Source organism: Athene noctua, chromosome 1 (assembly GCF_965140245.1).
Source record: "Athene noctua chromosome 1, bAthNoc1.hap1.1, whole genome shotgun sequence".
Lineage (NCBI taxonomy): Eukaryota > Metazoa > Chordata > Aves > Strigiformes > Strigidae > Athene > Athene noctua.
The window spans coordinates 260789873-260816169 of record NC_134037.1 but is presented as its reverse complement, the minus strand read 5'-3'; the positions used below and the strand labels follow the sequence as shown (position 1 = coordinate 260816169).

The 26297-nt window shown below is 49.5% G+C and overlaps 1 protein-coding gene across 1 annotated transcript in view; it reads right to left on the bottom strand.

Moving 5' to 3' along the window:
• Nucleotides 1-26297, bottom strand: part of GAB2 (GRB2 associated binding protein 2) — a 97890-nt gene that overhangs the window by 36042 nt on the left and 35551 nt on the right. Inside the window, exon 2 of the mRNA XM_074918404.1 lies at nt 6727-7027. Within this exon, the coding sequence (XP_074774505.1) occupies nt 6727-7027 (301 nt within the window). The remainder of the gene's footprint in view (nt 1-6726; nt 7028-26297) is intronic.

Genomic DNA, 26297 nt, shown 5'->3' with positions numbered 1-26297 from the left:
CCATAGCCACAATAAAACATTTAAATAACAAAATCCTAAAAATTCCTACATTTCCAAATCCCAAACTCCGAAGAAAATGTTGATCCAGCATTGCAAACCTCAGATACTCAGTTGCATCAGACTCCCTGAAGCCAGAAGCTTGGCTTTCTAATCACGTAGATGCGTTAAGACCTTTTCTCTCGTTTTCTGGTTTCTAAAGCCCTCTGCATCCTTGCTTCAGATCTTTTCTTGGCACCCAGATGGGCTAGAAATCTGATCTTGGTATTAAGGACAGTGACCATCACAGCAGTGCAGTGTTGACTCTGGCCCTGCAATGCTTCTGGTAATACAACATGATGAGGAGTTGAGTACAGCAAGAAAAATAAGGTGTGGAAGACTAGTAGAAGTTGATCCTTATCTGGTGTAAAAGAAATGATGACAAATGACACCATTGGAAGATCCAAATATCTCAAAAGTCTCGACAGCAATCCTGAGTCTTACTCTCACTTTCAACAGCATTGGTTCCCTCTCCAAAATGCCATGGGAATCACAGCAAGGAGACCCTGACCAGCTGGTAGAGATCAGCAATGATATCTCCTTGTTTCTATCTTTTAGGAAACAAATTCTGGGTCATGAGTGGCTCTCTGCTCTTCAGAGGACTCATGAGCACCTGAACTATCTCATCTCCAAAGGGAAAGAGGGTAAAAGGGGAGGGGGGAAGGCAGCAGGCGCTTGACTGCTCTCAGGCTGCTCCTTTGTGCCAAGACCACTCCATCTCCAGTATTGTTTACACTGAAATAAAAGCTGAACAGTGTCAGATCTTAAAATAACTTGCTGTTTGTGGAGCAGGAAAACCAGGGTCAGGGAAGTTTGGAACAAATTTAAAGAGGCAGGATGACTAAGGGATGAACTGGGACTCAGGGGTTTGCATGCACCTGAACTTCAACCATGAGCCTGGTATAAAGTGAGTTGGAGTCACTGGGTCTCCCCCATTCATTCCAGTGAGGCTGGGTCAAGCCTGGGGCTGAGACATGACATCTGCATTTCTCCTCCCAGAGTGAATCTGCAGCCATGGCTGTTTCCCTTGTTAGGAAAACTGAGAACATGGTAGAGAAGGATCAGTGGGACTGATCCAAATGCACTCAAGATGTGCAACCAGTGGGTCTAGATGTGACATGGTGTTTTCATAGAAGGAGGTCCATGATGCTGAGTGCAGAAAGTATTGATGGGAACACCGAGGAAAAGGCTAAATGGTGGCAGGACATTGGGCGAGAGGAAAGGGCTCAAGGCTCAGGGACCTCACACTGCTGTCCCAACACAGGCCACCTCCAAGTCCCAAATGGGGCAGGGAACATTAGATCTTTGGGTGGGTGAACAAGACATGGGAAAGTGGGATATATGGAGATAACCCAATCAGATTTGTCCCATCCATCCCATGGGTCAAGGTCAACTCAACCGTAATCTTGTTCATCGCTTGTCAGAGTGCTGGGGGACAGACTGGCCTTCAAGTGAGCTGATATCCAAGTACAACCCACACCAGAGCTTAAAGATGAAGTCAAAACCAATCGACTTGCATCAACAGAAGCTGAGGAATCAAGTCCAGCTTGAGGGCACAAGGCTCCACAGGGGGTTGCCTGCTCAGCTGCCCTTACAAAGCCCAGCAGGAGCCAGGTGCTTTCAGGGACACAAGAACACCCCCGCATCTCTCTCCTTACCCCCTTTTCTCAGCCCTCATTCCTCAGCCCCTGGCAGGCTTTCCGGCACGGTTTGTAACTCCTCCAGGGCACAAGCAGGGAAGGAAGGAGGCGTGTGCCGGGCACAATAGCAAGGAAATACCTGGTGTTGTGGTGGTCATTAGTGTTTCCCCTCTGCTTGGGTTCCTCTTGGCCATGGGAGAGGCATCAGCAGTGGGAATGTGGGGGCTGCCCCAGAGCCATTACCTTGTGTGAGCTCCCCAGTGCCCCACTCCTGCATGCAGGGATGGCAAACACTGGTGATTTGGGGGTGTTTGGGGGAGGTGTGTGGTGCACAATGTACAAATTTATGTTTTTACTCTATTCTTAGTACCCGCAGCCTCTTTGCTGAGCTTTTGGGCGGCTCCTGTCCTCCCAACAAGTCTTTAGGGTTATCTTTCTGATGTTTTTTCCTCCAGCCTTCCTTTGCTTGGCAAACACCCATGTAAACCTGGCTGCAAGGGACTGATGGAGCAGGAGGCATCGTTGGTCTGTTCTTGGGACCAACATGGTTTTGGGGGAGAAGTGAGGAGGAAGCAAGAGCAGCCATACGGGCTCACAGTACTGACTGGTAGGCAGCCTGTGTGAGCAGGCAGCAGGCTGGGGAGCAACCAGCCAGCAATCCATATGGGACCCCCAGCCAAAGCAAGTCAAGTGAGTACTAAAGCAATAAATTTGCTCTCATGGGCTGGAGTAACTGGTGTCCGGAGGCTGATCTGGCAAGCTGGAGTTGAAGGAGGGAGAGACACTCAGCTCTCTATTAAACATTAATGCTTGGTCCTGACTTGCATTCAGCGAGACAGTGAAGGCCTTGGGATTGCTGGGGATTGATCCCAGCCGCGATACAAAATGCTATTGCTGAGCGTTGGAGATGGAGCAAGGAGTGAGCTGGAGTCTGGGCTGCCCTGCCGCAGCCCCCTGGCAGAAAGCAGAGAATTAAATAAAAAAAAATAAAGTCCCAGATGAAAATAAAAGACGATGACATGCCTGGGCTGGGTGGGAGAGGCCACCACTGCCAGACATAACCCATCGGGGCAAGAACCCAGCACCATCCTTTTCCCACGCCCTGCTCACCCTCTCTGAGTGATGGGAGCCTTCAGCTCAGAGCAAGAACATTTACTAACCCACCAGTATTCCCTGCTTCCCTGGCTGGTTTAAACCTCTATCACAGGGGCATTAATGCAGTGCATGAATAAGCTCTTAAACTCCTCCGAGTGTTTGCTCAGCACCCACAAATCCAGCCCCTGAGAGAGACCCTGACCCACAGAGGAGGTGGAGGAGGAGCTCCAGGGAGGTGCTGGGGGCAGCATAGTAAATTGGGATAGAGTTAATAAAGATATTGACCCTTCCAAAATAACTAACCTGTGCACAGGACCACTGCAAGGACATACACTGGTTTAAGATAGATTCAATTACGTGCTGCCATAGCTGCACCTCTGTCATACTGGGAATGGGACAAGGGAGGGTTTTGGTTGAAGCATCAGCTCCAGAAAGAGTTAATGGCACACGAGTTATGTTTAGTGGGATTTGGTGTTTTTTTTAACTCCAACAAACAAAGCATATGAGAAAATCCAGTTCACAGCTGAGCCCTGGCTGCCTGCCCACTAGGGCAGGGAAAATGCAGATGGTTTGAAATACCCACACGCCTGCGTTTCTCCCACAGCCCGTTGCTCAGGGTCCCCGGCAGGTCTCCCCCCATCGTACTTGAGTCAGCCAAGGTGGCAGCAGTGCAAATTTCAGTGTAAAAGCAGCACTGAGCCAGGAGCTAATCTACTTTCCTGGAGCACCTTCGGCTTCCTTGGACCTGCAGAGGAGCTGGGATCCTGCAAGGCTCTGCTTGTTCAAAAATAGTAATTAGCTCTCAAAGTAAATAGGTGTTAACAGAAACAAAAAGCTTCACCGCAGTCTGGGTAAACACCTTAGAGTAAATTTAATTTCCCTTCTCCTGGCAGATGTAATCACACTGCTCTGCAATTATTTTCAGGTTGGGGTGGGGAATGAAGCCACCGTGGTGGCTTTGCGGGGCGGCTGCTCCTCGGCGGCGCCGGGGCAGCAGCAGTACCCACCACTGCACTGACATTTAGGTCCCTGAGGCTGAAACGAGCTTCCTTTCAACAAACCAGATGTGTAATGCAGCTGGCCATCAGCTAAACCAGCAGCTAACCGTAGCATGACGTTAAACTGCCCTAAACTCTATCCTATTTTTTAATCCTTAGAGTCCCTCAGTCTAGACAGGACATGAAGGACTAATGCGAAAACCAAGCGACAGGAAATTTACGCTCTGCCGTCGAGCTGCAAACAGAAAGAAGCATCAAAGGGTATAAATTCATTTGGCCTTTTCCTTTTTTTGCTTTTTGGGAGCGCAGGCAGCACCCCAGCATGGTCCCGTGCTGGTGCAGAGGGTTTGCAGCCAGTTTGCATCATCGCGTGCAGCTGCTTTTGGGTTGCCTGTTTGCTCATTAAATTGTGCTGATAAGCACCCAGAAACCCGTCTTTTCCCTATCATTTTAGGGAGATGCTGAAACAGACTTTTACCCAAACTGCCCCAAAAGCTAATGAGCTTTTCCCCCATCACCGGTGGGTTAAGAGCAAACGGGGGGTTGGGGCTCAGCTGATGTGGGGTCCCTTCAAGCAGGAAGCGATCCAGCATGTGATGGCACCTGTAGCGAACACCTTTGCCAGGGGCGGAGTGTTTCCCCAGCCAGGATGTGAATATAACCCAGGCAGGAACAGCTCAGCTTTGGGGCCAGACCCAGCAAGGCTTTTGGGTCAGTATAAAGCAGTCACGCACTCAGGAACGAGTACAACCAGAAAAATGTGCACAGCAGCTTCCCCGGCAGTCTCTGATCTTGTTCTGCCACGCTGCCTGTCTGCTGGGAGAGGGAGGTTTAGTTAATTAATTGCTACAATTAGCATGGAGCTATTCCTGCCCGTGATGGTTACCTCTTCCTCCCCTTTTTGGTGCATCCAATTACTGACTCACTCATTCTCCAAGGCAGAGGCTACAACAAGGCACAGAGAGGACTGAGGATGAGGAGATGAAGGTCTAAGAAATACCAGATGTCCCGAGCTCTATTTCTACCCAGGAACAGTCTTAATCTCATACAAACTCTTCATCTTCTCCCATCCATCAGCCCATGGCTTCAAGGAGGTGAAGGGGTAGCACAGCAAATATTATCATGACTTCTTTATTTCTCCCTCCAACTGACTCGTCATGAAGGATGGGTGAAGAGCTTCCCTAAGCCAAGATGGACAAGACTCCCAAGACCCATCACACTGCAACGATCCCTCAACCTCTCTGCCCAGCCTTGGGCCATGGGTCCTTCAAACAAACACTATCTACTTCGGGAAATCGATGATTTATTTGCCTTTACTTAGCAGGGGTGGTGAAGGAAAGGTGAGCGTGGGGTCACTGCTTCGTCGAGCACCAAAGAGAAGCACCAGCCCTGAATAATTCATGCTCCCTCTTTTCTACAGCATCTGGACACATCTGCTGCGTTCGCTGTTGCAGGCTTTTTCTCGGCTGACTCAGAAAATCACGCTTTGGCAGCTGGGTACTGTTTCAAGTGGGTACTTTCCCTACAGCATTAAAGAGCTGTGATTTTGTTACAAATAGGGATTTTTGTTCCTCTTTTGCTGATGTCACTCCATGATCCTGCAGGGAATTACACTCGGATCTCTGCAGCCTGACGAGCCCTATGTGCCCTTTGGGACAGATGTACTTGCAAGCGGGAGATTGTTTTTCCTTTTGCTGCCCAGATTTATATTTCACTGAAGTCCAGTATCGATCCCACTGCCGCTGGGCTGAAAGCTCATTTTACTAAATGGGAAGAAAAACAGTTCCCCCAGCTGAACGCACGCAAAATGGAAAATCCTGCAACAAAACAACTCTTAAAAAAAGGGGCCTGAACGATTTCACTGATCCTCGAGTACTGTGCTGCTGACATTGGGACGGGATGTAATTTATTTAGCCTGACCTTTCCCTGAAAGACCGCACTGGCGGTGTTATCAAGGATCCTTTCTACCACTTGTACACCCATTGCCAAGGTGACGTCCCGTTTCATGCGTCAGTCAGTGAGGATCGCATCCACGCTGCTGTGATGCTTTGTTTGCTGTCCTGCCTGACAAGCTCTTGGCAGGGTTTCAGCTCCCGCGGATAGCAGCTGCTCCACGAGGGAGCAAAACAGATTCAGGCTAGACAGAGGATGGGACTGGAGACCCCTGGATGAGACTGGACCATGGATGAGATAAAGCAAAGAGGCCCAGAGGTGCTACCAGGAGTAATGGGACTGGCAGGCACTGTACCCTATGCTCCCCCCCATCCCATCTCACTCAGGGTTGATGTGAAGCGGAGGCAGCTCACTGGCATTCACCACAGAGGCTTGCCAAAGTGCAGTTGGGTTTAGATGGTGGAGCATGACTGGTGGAACAGGTCCCACCACTGCACAAAACCACACAGTGTTTTCCTCTCCCCTCCCAGCATTTTCCCAGAGGGTCCCAGGAGGAGACAGGGATGCAGGTGGGGAGGACGTGTCTGTCCTTCACATGAGAGCCTGTCAGCAGTGGGGACAACCACAACAGGGAAGGACATGGTCCCAGTAAAGCTTCTCCCCCACCCCACCAAGGGATTGAAACTTCTGAATTTGGGGGATTTTCACTTCTGGTTCACACATGTCTCAAAGGGACTTTGGTGATGGGTGAGGACAAAGGCTGCAGCTAAGAAAGTCCCCAAACCCTACCAACTTCTTACAATAGACTCAAAGGTCTACACTTATGGGGGAGTGGAAATGAATTAGGTGGCTCACAGGCACAAAACCTGCTCTGCTTCATATGTCAAATGTAAGAAGGCCTTATGGAGGTTTCCCATGTGTGCATCCATTTCCCACTCCAGCCCTCCCAGCCTCGTGGTGGGCTGCACCCCCCTCCCACAGGTCTGATGTGAAAGAGGAGCTGGGCCCCACTGGGAGGACAGGACAGGAGATGCTCTTGGCTGTGGACACGGCTCTCACGGTACCTGTGTTCTCCTCAGACTGGTTGAAGCCACAGATCTGACAGATGCTGCGAACCCACTTGTTCATGTCGTCCTCAGTCTCAGCCACCAGGTAGAAGGTCCTGTCACTGGTCTTGATGTCAAAGATGTAGCTGTCTTGCAGCTCCTTCTTGTTGAAGGTCAGCCCTGCATCCACTTGCTCGCAGAAATTGAGGTTGATTACACGTAAAGGTTTCTTGGAGTGGTCATTTTTGTAGTATTCCAGGACATCGGGGTCCCCACTCATTCGACCGCTGCGCAGGACGAACCAGCGTTTCTTCCATGCCTGAAACCAAGAAGAGAGGAAACATGAACATCATTGCTTGAGTTGTGAGAGCCGAGAAAGCACTGCCAGGCACAGGGTGACACAGATGGACATGACACCCCTCTGCCCTGGGATGCTGTTCAGGACATCCCTGTGAGAGATGCTCAGCTCACTTCATCAGTTCCATACTCAAATCCCACTGGTTATCTGGGAGAATTAAATACTGAAATATCACTGAAGCTTAAGATGACCCCGAGAAGTGCTAGTCTTGAGGCTTAGAGCAACCTTGCTCCTACCGCAAGTTGCTTAGCTGCACTCCCAGGATCCAAATACCTTTTGTCCCTTCATGTGAGACAATCTGCAGGGTGACTGTGCACACAGAGGTGCACTGTGATTGCTGGTAATGCCTTCCAGCAGCTCGGACGGGCTCAGGTGCTTCGGACACAGTGCCCTGGGTATTCTGCCCTTCAGAGAAACCCCTGAGAGCATCACAGCATACGTCTGTAGATACCGACCATGCCAATCCCATCTCTGTTTAAATGCCAGGATAGAAAGGCTAATAAAACCAAAGGGAAACTTGTTTGGTTTCTTAAATATCAGGAATAATGCCAGGAAGACCCAGGGAGAATCCAAGCTTGATTTGTTTTTCAGCATCTTCTGCTCCCCAGTACGTAGGAAACTCCTTAGCAAAGGAAAAGGTTATCATTGATTCTTCTGAGCAGTACTGACAGCGGCCCCTGGCCAAACCATCCAGGGAATGGACTCAGGGGTTATGGTGTTTGAAGCAAACTGGCAAAATAAATGTCAGCCATCAGCCCTGGCACTGGGAGCTGCGGTCTCTCTGCTCTCACCATGCCAAATGCAGTTGGGAGCCTACAGGAGGGGGAATAAACACAACAATAATGTGCTAAATGCTCTGAGTTACATTACACAGAGAATCGTGCAGGTGTAACTTCCCATCCCATGGGCTGGAAGGGTGAGTTTTTTGGGGTGGGCTCTGCATGAGCATCCCGGCACCTGCAGAAGGGATGCATGGAACAAGAGACCACCTTGAGCTGCTCCCCATTGCAGCGCTGTGCTGCCTTGCGCAGGGCTCAGCTCCCATGGAAGGGGAGGACTATGTCTACGTGTAGTCCTTAAAACATCTGTGTTCATTCAGACTGTCTTTGAAGGCAGTGAAGGTTCAAGAGGTGCACAAACAACATCAGCTGGATACAGCCCACATGGATGAGAGGGGCGATGTGGGTTATTACCGGCTCTCCTGCATTACCTGACACAGACCTCAGTTTGCACCAAAGGATGCCAAGGGAGGGGATGTGATCTCCACTGTCCTGCCCTGGCTGTGGACACTTGGGTTTTTTTTATGAGATTCACCTTATTTATTTTTTTAAATAAATAAAAATATTTTAAATAAATAAAAAAAATTTAGGGTTCATATGGTTATGAGAGGTTTGAGGAAGCACATGATGTCCCTAAGAAGGAAGAACCAACAGCCACAAACATCTGTAGTAACCCAAGAGAGCCAGCAAGGTGAGTGGTGTGCGGGGACCTCTATGATGCTCCCAGGGAGGTGACCGCAGCCCTGTGAGGCTTTGCATATTGGCGATGGGCATATGCTAGATCTCAGCCAGCCAATAGCACCAGGATGCCACAATTTTTGAGAATTTGGTGGCTGAGGGTAAGAAACCCCTATGATGTTTTCTCTGAACGGTCCGGGTCACACCGTTCTTCTCAAAGGCTTAAAAATAGCTTTTGTTGGTGTCTTTGAGATTTGTAACCGAATTAGTTTTGCACTAATTCTCAACCTGGCTCCCAGTGCCAGGAAAGCAACTTCAGTGCAATCTTCCAAATGCAGCGGAGCAGCAAATTGCTTAGTAAGAGAACGTGCAAGGCTGGCAGAATTTCGGTTTCATCCAGGAGACGCTCACTCACTTTTCATCAAAATGGCTGCTTTTAGATGTAAAAAAACCACAGAGAGCAGAGCTGTGTCCATCAGGGAGAGAAAAAAACCCCAATTTCACCAGGCAGCAGCAATAATTTGCTAGTCCATCTCAAAATGGATCACTCAAATCATCGGGAAACAAACTCATGAACATTTTTGCTAGCCCTAGGTGGAAAACACCCCATTAGCGTCTTCCTATTAACACTGAGCTGTTTCTCTGCAGACACTTGGCAGGACTAAGGCATGGGCACACATCAGTGAGGTGGTCCGAAAGAAGATCAAGTTGTGCCACACACAAACCACCACCTGAATGAAGACACATCCAACACTAGTTCTTGCTACTTGGCTTGTTGCTTTCTAACTGTTTGGAGTCAAGCCTTGCAGCATCCCTTCACGGCTGAGAAGTTGTGCTAAAACCCACACAAAATAGAGAAACTAGACTCCAGAATTTAGAGATTCTAAAGAATGGAGAAAATAGGAGGAAATGCTGCAAGAGAGGCCAGCGATGCTACCACAGCTTCCCTTTTTATCACCAATGCCAGAGCCACAACTTCTATAATTCTCTTTGGTCTGTCTGGTAGCAGTGGAAAGCCCCACACAGTCAATATTTGGCAGAGAAAAGAGCGTAACACATGCAGTTTGGTGGTATTGAGTAAGTCCTAACACAAGCTGGTTGCAAAAGCGCTGCTCTTGCCAGGACAAAATTTCTTGGAAAGCTTCAGGAACTCAAGTATCACTGGAGGGTGGGGTCCTTGGACAGGGCAACAGCCCCACCAGTCTGGGATGCCCACCCTGTCCACCTCTGTTTGGTGCGATCCTGATGGTCAAGAGTCACTGGTTTTCTTTTAGAACTGCTTCTAAACCCAGAAAAACAGCTCACAGCAGCAGCCTCTGGACTTGTCTGTCCTGGACAGGCGGCTGCAGGCAGCACAGCTGGATACATCTCCCACTGCACATCCCCACAGCAGGACCAGCAGTTCCTGCCTCCTAAGATCAGCTGCTGAGCCAGAGAAATAAACATCGACCATTAGAATAAAATGGAAGGAAATAAGAAAGAAATCGCCAGGAACCTTCTCATTTTTTGTGGAGATTTTTCCCATTTCTTTGACTTTTTGAGCACTGAGCTCAGCAAGTGTATTTTAGTTCTTCCCCAGAGATTTGCTACGTCTCCACTAGGAAGATGGCTCAGCTTGTGCTTGCCAGGCTGGGGCTGCTCCTGGAGCATCTCGTGGCACTAACGGAGCTCGCTTTGACCTGTAGCAATACGTGGCAAAGGATATGAAGTCTGCAGCACATAGCCTGTCCTCCTGGGATATTTGTTTCCCCATTCAAGCTATCAGTATAATCAAAATCTATGTTTGGGCTTCCCTTAAATATCACCTTCCTGCAAGAGAGTGATTTAAGCGTCTATCAACCAAGAGCCGTGACAGCAGTAGGATCCATAGGCTCCATACGTGCATGGCAATTGCAACCCATGCCGGAAGAGAGGAGGCTGCAAATCCACCTGAACCTACACGCTGTTTCCGAGACCACCCTCTCCCACAATGCCAATACGCATCTCTTCTTCCACCAGAATTTTTCCTCTCTCCTTATTTCCATTTCTTCCCAGAAACTTTGAAGCCCCTGTTGCTGTCAGCCCGCTCCTGCCAAAACACCGTGCCTCACCAACATGTGGTGTGAGCCAAGGGCTGTGTTTGTTTAACAGCTTTACAACGTAGACAGGCCAACAGCTAAACAGCCATAAACCGGTGCCTTTGTGGCACAAATTTCCAGCTGTGTGGTCCTTTGCCTGCATCAGGTTCCTTCACAGTTGAATTACTGCTGCTAAAGGCCCTTAATATAACTGAGAAATATTTTGACGCTTGGCAATTACTTCGTTTAAAGACTTTTTGTTAAAAAAAAAAAAAAAAGCCCATTGTGCTGCCAGTGCAATGTAAACCCTCCCTGAGTGCTGAGAACCATGACTGCTGCTTGATTGCTTTCTACCTCTGCTTGATTGCTTTCTACCTCAACAGTAACGTGGCAAGTTAAAGTTTGCAAAGCCGACCCCTTTCCAGCTGGATGCTACCTGGAATTGGTTCTTTTATGGGTTGAACAGTTGGTTGGCACAGCTGAGGTGGTGCTGCTGGGTTTGTTGGCTGAGTGCACTTAGCAGGGATGCTCGGGGTGTCTCGGGCAGTGGTTGGGACCCTTCCTGTGCCATCTGCTGGGTGAGGAACCAGGAGAGCCCAACCGGAGAGGTGGCTGCTCTTGAGCTACTGCGATACCATCATGGGCCATGTTCTGACCACACCATGAGCGAGGTCACTCACGTCCCCTGTGGCTGTACTGATGGTGCAATGATCTGACAGAGCTGGTGGCGTCAGTGCAGGCGGCTCAGACTGTCCCTTGTCAGAGAATCTGGAGACTCCAAGTGCGTAATAAACCAAATGCAATTAAGGGCAGGTCAGACAGAAGCTTTAACTATGATCATTGCGAGAGGACATTTGGACAGCATGTCTCCCTTTGCTCCCCTGTTCTCTGCCAAGTGATTGCAGAGACCCAGCCTATATATTTTTTCAGAAAAAAAGAAAAGAGGTGAGGAAAATAATAATTTCAATGTTAGCAAAGCCAGGTATCCATCCCTGGGGAGCTTGGTAACTGCCAAAATCCTAAGAAGGAATCAAACAGCAAATATAGTGAGTTGGCTCTTGGTGGGGCCTATAGGAGTGGCCCACACAGTATTATCTTAGCTCAGAAGTAAGGAGTTAGAAAAGTCAGAGACTGTTAGCTTTTAGTTGGAAGGAATGTTCTTCCCATTAGGATAAACATCTGAGACAGACCTCTCAAATAGTAATAATTTTACCACCACACCCTTATAGCATATACAGGGATAGGAGGGGAGAGGAAGGGAAGGGAAGGGAAGGGAAGCGGAGAGAAGAGAAGAGAAGAGAAGAGAAGAGAAGAGAAGAGAAGAGAAGAGAAGAGAAGAGAAGAGAAGAGAAGAGAAGAGAAGAGAAGAGAAGAGAAGAGAAGAGAAGAGAGAAGGGAGAAATAAATATATATTTCCCAGGAAATCTCTGTGCCCTGCTCCTTCTCTCCCTGCTTCCATGTTTGCCCCTGCAAGCACAGCACACCACCAGTGTTAAATAAACCTTCCAAAATTTGATCTGACACAAATCACAGGATCTAATCTGAGCTGGCAGGCAGGATGAGTGACCTAGCCGTGACATTGGGCAAATTTCTCACACCATGATGAAGCCAGGGACTGAGCAATTTGAGCAGGAAACCCCACAGAGAGGCAAGAAGGTGCTTGTGTCCTGGATTTGCCCAGAGCCAGAGAAGCCCCAGGTGCAGGATGGCTCCTGTCATTGTCCCCGCAGCCACCAGCTGCTGGCGGGGATGCCACCATGCTCACAGAAAGCCCTGAGCCTGTCCCAGCCCCGCATGCTCCCAATTTTCACTCTGCAGTGCAGAGTGGTTGTGCACCCCATCAAGCACATTTGCCCTCCAGCTCCTGGCACATCTGGTGTGTCAGAGAGGAGCTCACACTTCAGAAGCACGTGAGAAGGACCACGATGTCTGGCACAATCTCACTGTTCTTCCTAGCCACCATGTCCCCTTGATGTCCCCTCCTGGTTGCCACCACTTTAGCCATCTTGGCAAGATCATCTCTAGGAAGGGGGGATAGAGATGATGGGGGTATCCCAAGAGCACGTTTTGGGCGTCTTGGCTCTCTCAGAAGTGTTATTGTTTTTGCCATATGCAACAACAATGCTGACTGTAGATACCGGACTGTGTTACCCCACACTGGGGCTGACTGCTCTGGCCACCCCATCCCCACAGGGGACAAGGGACATGGTCCCCTACTGTGGCTGATGCTAGCAGCATTAGGGAGTGAAGCCCCTTACAGGAGGATTGTAGAATAACCTATTGGTGACCTGTATAATAATGTTGTCTTCCTCTGTGTCCCTGGAGGCTTTTTATCTCATCTGATGGACAGAAGGATGCTGGTTTTATTATTCATGCAAGAATGTCTCTCCCCTCCTCGTGTTAGCGCTAACTCAAAGGAAATGCAGCTTGGAAGATTTGCAAGCAGTGCGGAAACACCCCCCCCCCCCCCCCCCCCCTTCCCGTGTCTGCTCAGGTAACAGTTCTGCTGGTTGATTGCCTCCACAAAGCCCCAATGTTCCTGAGCCCAAGAGCAAACAGGAGCTCCCTGAGTCCCCTCCTGCCCTTCCGGACCTCCCCATAACTCTCCGAGCACCTTCTCCTCGCCTGCTGCTGGCTCACAGAACCTTTCTACATGATGCTGGGAACAGACAGGTCCCAGCCCTGCTCCTCTCGCCCTTCAAAGGGATGGAGACTGATCCCCGGCTCATCACGTGTGTGCCGTGGCTGAGTTCACGACGAGTTTGTTAGCAGCATCGCTTTGGGGGAGGCTTGATTGGCAGCGTTAATAACGCCGCACTGCAGCGGCGAGACCCTGCAGGGCACAGCAAACCTTGCTGGGGTCCAGTGTGGCTTTTTCCTGGCTCGTTGAGGGACTGAGGGAAGTAACGGTGATGCAAAAAACCCCCAACCCAGTGTGTATCTCAGGCTGCTGAACTGACCTTCCCTCCTGGGATTTTTTTTTTCCCCACTGTCAGAAGCGTAATTAGGCTTCAGAGCACACGCTGAATCGCTACGTGAGAAATCCACCCGAAGGCAGCACGGCAGGCGCGAGACTCCCTGCACCGAGCATCGCTCACGGCTGCCTGAGATGGGCTTTTAAGGAGGTGAAGCTCCAACACAGACTAAAACCTATTTGCGAGATCATTTAAAAACCTATAAGCTTCAAAACCAGCTCCTACCACCGGAGATGTTTGCTACCAGGGAAGGAAGGGGTTGGGATGGCTCGGAGCTAAAGGTACACCGGTGGGAGCTGGAGGCCCCGCTCCTCCTTGTTGTGCTCTGTGAACGCAATGGGCAAAAAAGCAGTGACACAATGTGGAAAACATTTCCCTCCGTATTTATTTTGCGGGAGTTCTCTGGTTGGAAAGATTTCAGTAGCTCAGTGCTGCATGGTCAATCTTAGGAAAATAAAGATGTCTCTCTGGGACGTGAGGGCACCGACTGTGTTTCTGCTGGGATGCTGGAGAGCCTGATTAAGGATGGGATAGAAAAACAAAATAGTTTTGAGTAGTGAGGTTGTACTTATACCACTAGACAAGCCGTGACTGTCTGAGAAAGAAGGACACAGGGGAAACCTTGTGGTGGGCCAGGAGTGCTCCTACATGGAGGGTGTAGAGAGGATGGAGCCAAACTCTACAGGGACATGCATGGGGGCAGCATGAGAGGCAATGGGAAGGTCCCATTAGATGTAAGTAAAAGGCTTCACGATGAGTGGTAGGACAAAAAAACCCCAAATGGGGTGATGTCCATTCAAAACCTGCCTGGACAAGACCAGAAGCAATGTGATTTACTTCCAGAGTTGGCCCTAACTTCAGGCTGGTCCCACTTTGAGTGGGAGGTTGATCTGGAGATCTCCAAAGATCCCTTCTGATCTTAGTTATCTCCAAATCTAAATTAGTTTTCCATAATTAGATCCAACTCCCAGTGAGGAGTGTTGAACTCAAAGTATAGAGACCTGATGAGACTGATCAGACCCCCAGTCCCGATATATGGGACTGGTGTAGTCACCCACCGCACACCCGTCCTCAACGCTGAGCATGAGAAAGGGCAGCACTGACATTTTTTAACTCTCCTTGAGTAAAGCAACCTTTTCTGGGTAATTCCTCCTGCTGAAAGCTGCAAAGTGCCTCTCCAAGCGGGAAGGTGCTGGGAAAGCACAGGCTTCCAGGAGAGAGCTGGAGGCCAGCTCCTGCCTGAGGCTGGCTGTGAACGGTCCATGTGTGAGGCCTCCACCATGTCCCAGGCACCATGCCATGGATTTTGTTATCTGGAAGTATTTTCTGCACACAGCCCTGTTCTGTATTCCACACTGTTATTCCTAGCTGAAATCTCTCCCCCTGCCCCGCCGTGGCATACCCTTGGTGGGGGGACAGGAGCAGCACCCGAAGGAGGTGCAGGCAGGTGGGTGCCCCTGTGTGGGGACAGGCAGAGCCGGTGGCTCCCCAGGGATCTGCAGGACAGTCAGTGGAGGCGTGAGATGACACCACCATCACCTCTGCCCCAAGTCCCCATCATCTAGCCCCTGGAAAACAACATGGTGAAAGGGACCACGTCATGCAAAAGCAACGCTGCAGGGATACCCCTGGAGCCCCAGAGGGATTGCAGAGTCTCCAGTCAACTGTTTAGTCTGGGTCTGATCCAGAAGCCAGAGCTACTAATAGGATTTTTCATCCCTGGCCTTGAGGTGCTTTGTTTTTGGCAATGCCAGTCCCAAGAGTGATTCCCAGCCCCTGCATCTGGCCCGGCTGCATCCTGACTTGATGCGGGAACAAGCTGCGGAGTGATGGCACTGCTGTATCACCTCACTAGGCCCAAACATCAGGCTCTGCCACACAAGTGACAAACTGAGCACAAAGCTGCATCATCCTCGTCCCCCACCAACACTGGTGCAGTTCAGTGTGGGCTGGTTTGCACCTTGCTGCCTCTTTGAAGGCTGACAGAATCACAGAATCATCTAGGTTGGAAAGGACCTGGAAGATCATCCAGTCCAACCGTTAACCCAGCACTGACCGTTCCCAACTCCACCAGATCCCTCAGCGCTGGGTCAGCCCGACTCTTCAACCCCTCCAGGGATGGGGACTCCACCACCTCCCTGGGCAGCCCATTCCAACGCCCAACAGCCCCTTCTGCAAAGAAATGCTTCCTAATATCCAGTCTAAACCTTCCCTGGTGCAACTTGAGGCCATTCCCTCTTGTCCTGTCGCTTATTACTTGGTTCAAGAGGCTCATCCCCAGCTCTCTGCACCCTCCTGTCAGGGAGTTGCAGAGGGCGATGAGGTCTCCCCTCAGCCTCCTCTTCTCCAGACTGAACCCCCCCAGTTCCCCCAGCCGCTCCCCAGCAGACCTGTGCTCCAGACCCTGCCCCAGCTCCGTTGCCCTTCTCTGGCCACGCTCGAGTCACTCAATGGCCTTTTTGGGGTGAGGGGCCCAAAACTGAACCCAGGAATCGAGGGGCGGCCTCACCAGTGCCAAGCCCAGGGCTCAGATCCCTTCCCTGTCCCTGCTGGCCACGCCAGTGCTGACACAAGCCAGGATGCCATTGCCCTCCTTGGCCCCCTGGGCACACTGCTGGCTCCTGTTCAGCCGGCTGTCAATCAACACCCCCAATTCCCTCTCTGACTGGCAGCTCACAGACAAGGGGCTTCCAAAACCAAACAGGATGCCCCAGCATCCTATGTGATGTAATATTTATCATATATATTATGATACTAGTTATATATATTTTAAACGACGCACATCAAGACTGGTGCTCCTCAAGTCTGTTTGCAAAACCCAGCCACCACCACTGAGTACACTCAACCCTACGGAGGTGAGCAAGAGCCAACCAACCCGCCGGGGTAAGTCAGCCCGTGCCACGCTAGCACGTCAACAGCGAGAGCAGAGTTTACTCTGCTTTTTCAACTTTTGAATTTCTGGAAGAAAAAGCAAACTGCTCCGAGATTTTTCTTCCCTCCTGAGACTCTGGTATCAGGCTCTGATAAGTGCTTTCCCGACCATTACACAAGCAGGGCTGGACATGGGAACGCGGCATGAACAAATGATTCCGAGCACGGCATTTTGATAACTGAGTTTTTCTAGCTTTCTGGCCTCTGCAAGAGCAAAATAAATATCATGGCACTGTCAGCAATTTCCCTTCCCTCACCCTTAGCTTTGGGTTATGCCAAATTGCTACCCCAAGAATAGGGATCTGCCCCCAAAAAACCCCACATCATGCTGGCAGGGGTTGTGGCTCCTGCCCCAGACTTCCTCAGCAAATACATGGCAATCTCTGCTCACACAAAATTTGTTGCAGGGATGTTTTGCCCCATGAATGCCCAGTGATGGGCTTCATGGGAAAAAACCCATCGCTGCCCATCTCCCCTCTGCCTATTCCTGGAGGTTGTGGCTGCTCTCCCACCCTGTGTCACCTCTCGCCAGTCCTCTGCAGTCTCCGAGAAGATGCTCAGGAGAGGGCAAAGTTTGCTTTCACCAGGCTTGGGCTTGGCTGTGAGATATTTTCCAGGCAGGGCATTGCATTTTGGAGGGTTTTTTTGTCCCACATCCATGAGCGTCCATGAGCCCCAGAGGGAGACAGGGAAGGGGCTGTTATAAGAAACAGGCTTCCCAGCCAGTGAACCCTTTCCGACCGCTGAATGTTGCTTGTGTTTCAAAGCAAAGCTGATTTAAAACAATGCTTTTGAACCAAGAAAAGCATCTGAAATAGCCCATTTGAGGCTTGGAGACCGGCACCTGTGTCAGCTCTACGAGTGAATCCTGTAATTAAACTGCTCTGCCCTCAATCTGTCAGATGGAAGTGGAGGGAAATACAGACATAAGAGGTGGACAACAGGGATGAGAGGTATGTCAGGATGTTTCCCCCTCCCCTTGGCATCCCACTGCCTTCACTTAAAGGCTGCAGAACAAGTATCTTACAAGGTGACACTGAACCTCTTCCGAGCTTAACAGGCTCTATGCACAGCAAAAACCACCATCCCCTGTTTGGTTTGAGATGATGACCTGGAGGTGCTGTGGGGCTGAAGATGATAGTAAAGTGCCAGGAAGTTTCTCCCCTCATCTAAGGGACTGGTGTCCTGGTGTCTCTGGCTTGTAGCAGGATATTTGGGACAGGCTTGGCTTTCTAGGGATGATTTCTAATTTTAGAAAAACTCCAAAGCTTGTTAATTTTCAGCCGCTTTAATGAGCTGTCCTGTTGTTCAGTGTGTAACTCTCTCCAGATGGACTAACCTCTATAAGAGTTAGAAAATGTGACAAAATTGCACTTCTTGAGCATCGTTGTACCCGTCTCCCTTTCTGAGAGAAAGACAGTTGCACCATTGGGACTTCAGTTAGGAGATCAGTGAGGGGTGTTGCACTTCCAACTGCAAAACTTCCACCCGACATACAGGAACTGGCACAAGGTTCAGTCATACAATATTTTGCAGAGCACAGGTTTGCTTTGGTGGAACATGCCCCCTCAAATCTCTCTTTTTTTTTTTTTTACCTTCTCCAACACATTCCCACAAACCCTCTGGAAAAGAAACACCAGATCCCTGGGAATACCATGGGAACTGGGCATCCTTATGCCTTCACAAAATTTGGACTTTGATCTTTCCTTGCTGTAGCTTTTTTGTCAAGGAAACATGACCATGGTAGCCCCCAACATGAGACATTATCCAAAATGTGGGACGCTTTATGCCAGATGCTGCGAGAAACATCATTAGCTCAGACATGCTAGACTGGAAGAGAAAAGGCAGATGATGAATGAAAGAAGAGAGCTAATCCAGCCAGGGCTGCTCAAACTGCAGTGGTGGTGAGGTCCTTACCTTGCCTTCTGGCTCCCAAGCCAATAAATCATTCCCCTGACCCCTTGGCTACAATCACTGTGCTCCACAGTTGCTAGCACAAAGGGGACAAGAGGAATGATCAAAGGTCTGGAATAGCCTTGTTCTCTGCAAGGAATTTTTAAGTGAGACAGAATTCCTCAGACTGGAAAAGAATCAGGATCGGAGAGATGCTGTGGAAACCATCAATGGCAGGGAGAAGGTGGTGATGAGACAATACAAGAGTGATGGGACATCACGGGAAGGTAACAGGAGCCAGGCTCAGGTGACACAAAAAGAGACTTCCCTTTGGGCCACACAGAAATGAGCTGTGGGACTCTTTGCTGAAGGATGTTCTGGAAGCTTCAAGTTTAGCTGGCCCCAAGTGGAGACTGAACACGATCACGGAAACAAAATCCCCCAAAGGTGCCATCGTGTGTAGCAATGGAAGGCTGTACTGAAAACTCTTGACAACAGAGAAAATATTAGGAGGAGGAGGGAGTCTTCCCGAGATGCCTGCTTATGGATCTCTACAACATTCAACAGTAGATGGACTTGGGTTTGACCCTCTACGGGTGTTCAAACGTGCCAGGCCTGGAGGAGCAAGGGAGGCAGCATTGTCCACACTGACCCTCGTGGCAGAGCCCAACCATCACAGCTTCACATGCTGTCCTGGTTTTGCTCCAGGAAAAGTGGGTGTAGTTGGTATTTTGGCAAGCAAGAGGCAGGAGGCTGTGAGGCCAAACACATTAAATGTGGGGAAATGTGAGAAATGGAGTCAAAAGTTCCTATGAGACAAGCAGCTCCTTGGAGAGCAGCACCAACAGAACTCAATTACCTGTGGGCTCATTTCTCATGGCTTAATTGTTTTGGGGACCTGGGGTTCATTCCTGCAGCTTAAAAGGGCACCCTAACAGGTGGATTCCCTGGTGTTTCATAATGTGTAAGCTCATGCTAAAGCTTAGTTTCCTTAGTTAAGAGAGGATTTTTCTCCTCTTTCAGCTCACCCTTTTAGATGAAACTCGTAGAGATCTAATTATCTCATCCTGCTGTCAGGCCCTTCTGAAACCTGCTGAGGGATTTACAGGTTTCCAGGAGACACTCACAGAAGGCACACGCACATCCAAACACTCCCCAAGGCTTCATCGTGCCGAGCTCACAGCCCAGACCACTGCTCTCCTGGCAAGCACTGTGCTCGGGCAGTTTGACTCTTGGGCTGGAGGGCAGCAGAAGATAACTCAGGGTACACATGGGGACAACCCCAGATCTTCACAACACAAGGGTCCAAATCTCACCTGTTGCACAGCTGGGTTGAGGGTGGCCAGCTAAAATACATGGGTTTCTGGTTTCAAGCCTGCCGCAGTGAGGTACATCTCTCCAGATGTTCCCAATAGCCAAAACATCTGTCAGTGACAGCCGTTGGTTAGAGTCTGTGTTGAGTCCTCACAACACTTCCAGTCCCACAACCCTGTGCCTACAGAAAGAAATTTTCTCCAGGTTCCCCCCTCACCTGTGTGGAATCACAGATTCAGGCAGTCCGGGTCTCCTGAGGTCCCTTCCAAACTGAATTATCCTATGACTGCAAACTGCTTTCTTCTATATCACAGGCTTTTAATTAAATGCACATTTATGCCCATATGGACCCCAGTAACTGATCATTCGTCCTTGTATTTAGCCACCATCTCCAGAAAGAAAAAAAAAGCAGGGAGAGGGTTGCTTCCAATCTGTCACTTTGTGGCTTTGGCACATTGCAAAGGGCTCTTGTGATACCTTCTCCACTAGACTGGAGCATCCTTAGCACCTTTGTGGGGAAAAAATAGCACAATCATCTGTGTACTCCAACCTCTCAGCTCTTCAAAAAAACTAACCAGCTGCCAGCCTAAGAATTTGCTGTGCTAAACACCATTTCTTCAATACTTTCATGTCCCCTTTCTTTCTCTTTGGCATCGACATTACTAGCCAGCTACTCTAACACATTTTGTCATTGCTGTATATAAGGAAAAATAAATGCACCTCCTAACCCTTCATTTCAACACCAAAGGTCACTGTAGCTGTTTCTGCTGCAGCCTCAACTCATGTCAGGAGCTGCTCGTGAAATTTCCTTCTGCTAAACCCAGGAAATCCTGCATTTGGTGATTCACTGCCCTTTTCCGTAAGAACAGTCTTAATTTCTTCTCCTTTGATGTACAATTTTGCACTGGGCTGTCTTCTAATGTTTTTTTTTCAAATGGGGTCTGCTTGCCAAGCGATACAGACTGCCCCGTTTGATGAATCTGTCTTCAACATTTACTGTTTCATTACCCTTTGTGCCACTGGCAACTTCTCCCCGCAGGAGCCATAGGATGTGCTTCACTTAGGGAAATGCTGAGACCTAGTACTAATCTCTGAAAAATGGCACAAAGAAAAGCTACATTTGAGGCTGACATCTTCTGGGATCCGTCAGGTTTTAATTCACTTGTCACGTGCTTGGGGCTCTATGGGCTGCCCTCACTATCCTGTAGCTGACCTGTCATTAACAGAACTGTGGGCTCCACCATTTGGCCCAGGATTGGTGCTGGGCATTGACCTTCTGCTGCCTAAAGAGTCTCTTCTGAACATTTCTTCTATCTTCTGGATTGGAAGTAACTCCCTTATTCAGGATTAACCTCATCTCTTTCTCCCCATATCTGGAAAGCTGTTGTCTTCCTTTCCCATGCTTTGGTGGCAAGGTGAGAAGACTGCTGCTTCCAGGACCTCCCTGAGCTTCCCTGCAGGAACTTTGCATACTGCTCTGCTCACCTCTTCCTCAAATACCAGATTTTCAGATCTCTCCATGGTCCTTCAGTGATGGGACCCGTTCTGAAAATCAAGGGGAAGTGGCCATTGGCAGTTTTGGTTGGGGCAGAAGGCTTTAGGAGAGGCAGTCTCCAGAGACGATGCATCTACACAGAATTTGGAAGACAGCAAGGAATGTCCTGGGCTTCCTCGTAGGGAGAAAGAAACCTTCCCTAGAAGGCAGCACTTCAAAGGCAGATGGCCAGAGTCTGATGGATGCTGTGATAGCATACAACTGTGCATTGTCCAAGTCCATCATGGCCTTCAGGAACAGCAGTCAACACAGTGCTGAGGCAGTTTATTAACCATGTGTCTGCCCCAGACTTCGCCTTTTGCCAGCAAGCAAAGCCTGGGGAAGATATTCCTGAGCACAAATAGTCTATTTGGTTTTGGGAACTCAAGTGCATAGTAAGTCACTTGATAAAGAGTAGTACGGTTTAGTCAACATATATGAGAAGGTCAAATGGATGGCCTGTTCGAAGATAACCTACTCCTAATGAATATTCATGTTACTATTATCTTCTTAAATTAGAGCCTATAGAAGCTCTTGTAATAGTGTATTTGGGATGCTACAGGGTTTCTGGTCGTTCCTACTTCCTGCCTGACCAACAACACAGTGAGACTCTCACATCAAATATTCTGACTCTGACCTAAAGAATGCCCACAAATCTGGCTGAACGGGGCAGAAAAATAACCTGGGGTCATGGTAGCAGATTGCCTTGTTTAAAGACTTCTTTAAAATCAAGGAAGCCAAAGGGGAATAAATCAGCTGAGGTGCTGAAAACCACTTTACAACAGCTGAGAAGCTACCAGATGAACAGGACTGTTTAGTGTGACCTCTGTGGATTAGCCTTTTCTCCTTAAATTTAAATTATTCCATTAAAAGTGGCTGCAGCCAGACACAACTGAAGTAGTCTACTGTTACCCCTGACTGATCACACAAGCCTCATCTTTTTGGAAACCCAGCTGGAAGCCCAGCTTGAAGCCCATGTGCTTCAGGCTTCAGAGGAGTGGACAGGAGGGTGGGTGCTAATTCCATCCCACCACCACCCCCCATCAGCTCCTCTGTCTGCCTGTTAATGTGTGTTGAAAAGCCGTTAACAACGTTTATATCAGTGGGTTGAAATGGAGGTAGCTCTCTTTTGGCCCAGTGGCCCAGAGATGCTCATCGGTGGAGGATGATGCCCACCATATCTCCCTCCACTGGAATCCCAACGGCCACCGACCCAGCTGCCGACCCTGTCAATAGCTGAAAAGCCTTTCCAAAAGCGGTGAGCCTCTCTCCTTTCATGTATTATTAAAATTCTCACTGGTTAATTTATTAGGGTACTTTGCGCTGGGAAAAAATGACCTCTTTGTTGACCCACTTAAACATGCTCCACTCCAACACAGAACCATCAGAAGGGCTAAGGGGAGAGCTGGGGAAGTTGTGCGCAGACCGTTGTCCTTTGTCTCAGTGAGACAGCTCCAGGATGGAAGTGCCGGGACTCCCTGGCACGAGAGCAAAGGGCTAGACACAAGCCTCCACAGACCAAACCACAAAGGAAACATTCAGCCCATACGTCGCATGGACACAGCCAGAAAAATGACTCCCCCATTCTCCTTCCCACACAGCGCTCATCCCTCCCTGAACCTGTGGGTTTGGGGAGGAAACCTTGAGTCCCCCCACCATGCTGGTCCGTCTAAAAATGCAAAAGGAAAACACGATGAGGGCTCGTGGACGAACCCATCCACACGTTCTGGGAATCACAGTGCTCGTGAGACCGCAAAGGTGCATATTGGACATCCTCCAGCCAAAGGTGCCCAGACCTACACACAGACTGTCCTCTTTTCTTCTGGGTTTCTCCAGCAAGGGAATCACTAGATTTGCTCCACAGCAACCCCTGATTCAAACTAACACGTGTAGGGTGTGGAGGAGCAGGGCACTGCAGGGCAAAACTGGATAAGCCAAACCGACAGTGTAAATACCACTCGGCACCAAAAGTGGCCCTGTAAGTGAAATGAGCAGGATTAGCTGTCATTAGGTCTTGTTTTTCCATTAGTGTCATAAAGATAAAGCCGCTCTCCTCCCATAAAGGCAGCCTGCAGAGTGCTCAGGCTCTACAGGACTCTCAGGCTATTAGAGAGGACACAAAAGCTCCATTTGCTTCATCACCGAGAAGGCGCCTGGAAAGTGCAGCGGGGACAAAAGGACGCGGCAAGGTACCTTCAAACCTCGGGGGGCTGGGAGCTGCATCCTGCTCGGTGCCCTGACTATCGCAGCAGTGGGTGCTGGAGAGGGTTTTAAAGCCCAAATGCTTTGTTGGAGCTCATTCTCACATTCTCTTTATCAATGGGCAAATTGGCTGCCAATTAACTTTGATACTATGGGAGTATGAAACGAAAGGTTCGTGAGGGCACCTAAACAGTGTGCCAAATTTCACTCCTTAGGAGAAGACCTGGAGAGAAACCAGGGAGATAGACTTGAGATGCATTAATCCCTGCTTATTCTTAGCTTCATAAAGCTCATATATCCTGGGTGTTAAGATGAGATAAAATACACAGAATGGGACTGAACAGAATAAACTGCAACAGAAAGCTAAATGCAAGATGGGGAGGTAGGAGTTTTTGAGATCCGACGCTGCAGCTGCCATTATTCTGTCAAAAAACCCTTGGAGAAAGGGGTTTTACCCTGTTGTGCCCAGTTTTCCAAGAGCCAAATCAAGACCCAATCTCAGTTGGATGTTACAAAAAAACCCAAACCAAACAGCTGAGCTACTATCTGCAAAAACACTTTGGCAGTGTAAAGTGTAGTTATATGTGGGGAGTAGTTTTTCTGCCTGCAACAGTTTTGCAAACTGAGAGGTAGAAAACAGCACATGGGAACCTGAAGCTGCAGCAAAGAGGGGTGGAAGGAGCAGTAACTGATGAGTTTTATTGCAGCATGTGTTAATCATCCCTCTAGAAGAGGGACTGGGATGGGGGTGGAAGACTTGGCAGCTGGGGGAAATGAGGGTTTTGAGATGTATTTGTAATGCTAACTCACATCTGGGATCAATCCTGGAATGGGAACACGGTGTCTGGCCCAGGCAAGCCAGAAGGAAATGTTCTTTGTGGCCAACCTGCATGAAGAACCCAACTCATTGAGCCAAGCGTGGCCTTTGGAGGTGCCCCTCAAGCAACCTGGGGTCACGGACGACCGCAGATGCTTTCCAAAAGGAGTGGAGAGTTTCTCAGAGTGATTTGCTTGGAGGCTGTGAGGACTGCCCTGCACAAGCTGCCAGGGGAGAACCAGTCCAGCTTTCACAGGGAGTCCCTGTCCCCAAACCCTTTGGTGGGGCAGGCTGAGCTTGGTGGCCTGAGCAGGTCCACAGTGAAGTTGAAAAATGTTTTCCCCTCCACTTTGGGATGCTGCACCTCCATCCCAGCACTTCTTCATTCGGATTTTTCTGCTTATTTGATCCTACTTGCATGTCTCTCCCACCAGTATAAGCCTCCATATTTCAGTGATGACTGGCTCACAGCAGTGGGTGGGGGACCAAGGTGTGGGCATGGGAACGCAGATGCAGCACGACCAGGGGTTGCACCTGCAGGCACCGTGATAAGAGTCACCGTATTCCTGCACAGGAGCTTATTTGCAAACTCCTTTGAAGGCAATTGATCTGTACAAACCAACATTACTAAAATATGGGACCTCTCTGGCTGTGGAGGATGCGCAGGGTATGTGGCTTTCCTGCTCTGACTTGCGTAGGCTGTTGGGTTTGGGAAAGACAGGGAGTCTGTGCTGGGTTAAAATACTCCAGATTCCTTGGCTGGGTGTTTCCAAGGATATACATATATACCCTGTACTCTGCAAGAGTCCGAGGGAAGCCGCGCCTTATTACATTACCTCCTGATCCGCAGGGGATGGGATCCCGGGCTTTCCTTTTGCTGTGAGCTCCCTAACCCCACCGTGCACCCCCGCACTCCCAGTCCAGCCTGACTCTGCCCCACCACGCTGCTGCAGGCGGTTTGTGTTGACTCTATGGGTGCCCTTTGCAAGCTCAAGTGGTTTCTGCAGCTGAATAAATAGGAGAGAAGCCCGTTGTGGATCCCTGCCCTGTCTACCCGTGGCCTCCTTGCCCTCCCACCAGCAAGGATGAGCAATAAGGAGCCTGCTGGGTTCTCCACCCTGAGCAAACACTGGGGAACAGCTCTCCTTTCCGGCAAGGGTGGGCTCCATGTGTAGCCCAGGCACTCCTGATGATTGTTCTTAGCACCCTGGGACGCAGAAGAAAGGAAGTTCTACGCCGAGCCAAGGATGTCTCCTTGCTTCAGCCAGCAAGATCAAGTGAGAGCAACGGAGGCATGGAATAATGAAGGTTAAGGAGACGGCAGCAGGACCAGGCTGGGCTTCAAAAGCTGTATCGATATGTCTAGAGATAAGGCTTATTAGTGTTTTTTTTTTTCTACTGGGGAAGGCACTCCAGCCACATAGATGCGTTGGCAGAGAAGCTCTAAAGACCTTTTTGGCGCTGCAGATCTGTAGAGGGGTTTGAGCCTGGCAAAGCTCAGTTTCCACCTTCATTAAGGAGAAGACAGGAGGGACGAGCCCAGGGAAAGGCCATCAGACAGGCACCCACTGACCTCCACGGAGCGTGGTCCTGTATTAGCCGATCCCTGGGTTTAGCCAAGGGGCCATGGGGCCACCTCCAGTCTGCACCTACTCAAACAAGGCAAGGAGGCATCTAGACCCCATGAAACCCAGCGCCCCTTCTGGCTTCATATGCCAAGGCACCTGGATTTTCTATCCATTGTTTGGTTTTCTGCAAGGACAGCACCTCCTGTATCACCATCAGGGCCAGGTGCCACAATCCCAGGAAAATATCAATAAACTGGAGGAAATTCAGAGAAGAACAAAGCAAAATATTATTACGGAGTCAGAGAGACTGACTTTCTGAGCTAATGTGTTTAGCTTGGCTTAACGGCAGCTTAGCAGGGGCTTGGCAACTCAACTGTCTGCAAATATTTGAAGGGTGTAAACACCAAGGACAAGAGGGAAATCACTGAGAGGCTTTTACAGAGTAGGATGAGCAGAAATGAAGTGAAGGCACTAACCCACCAC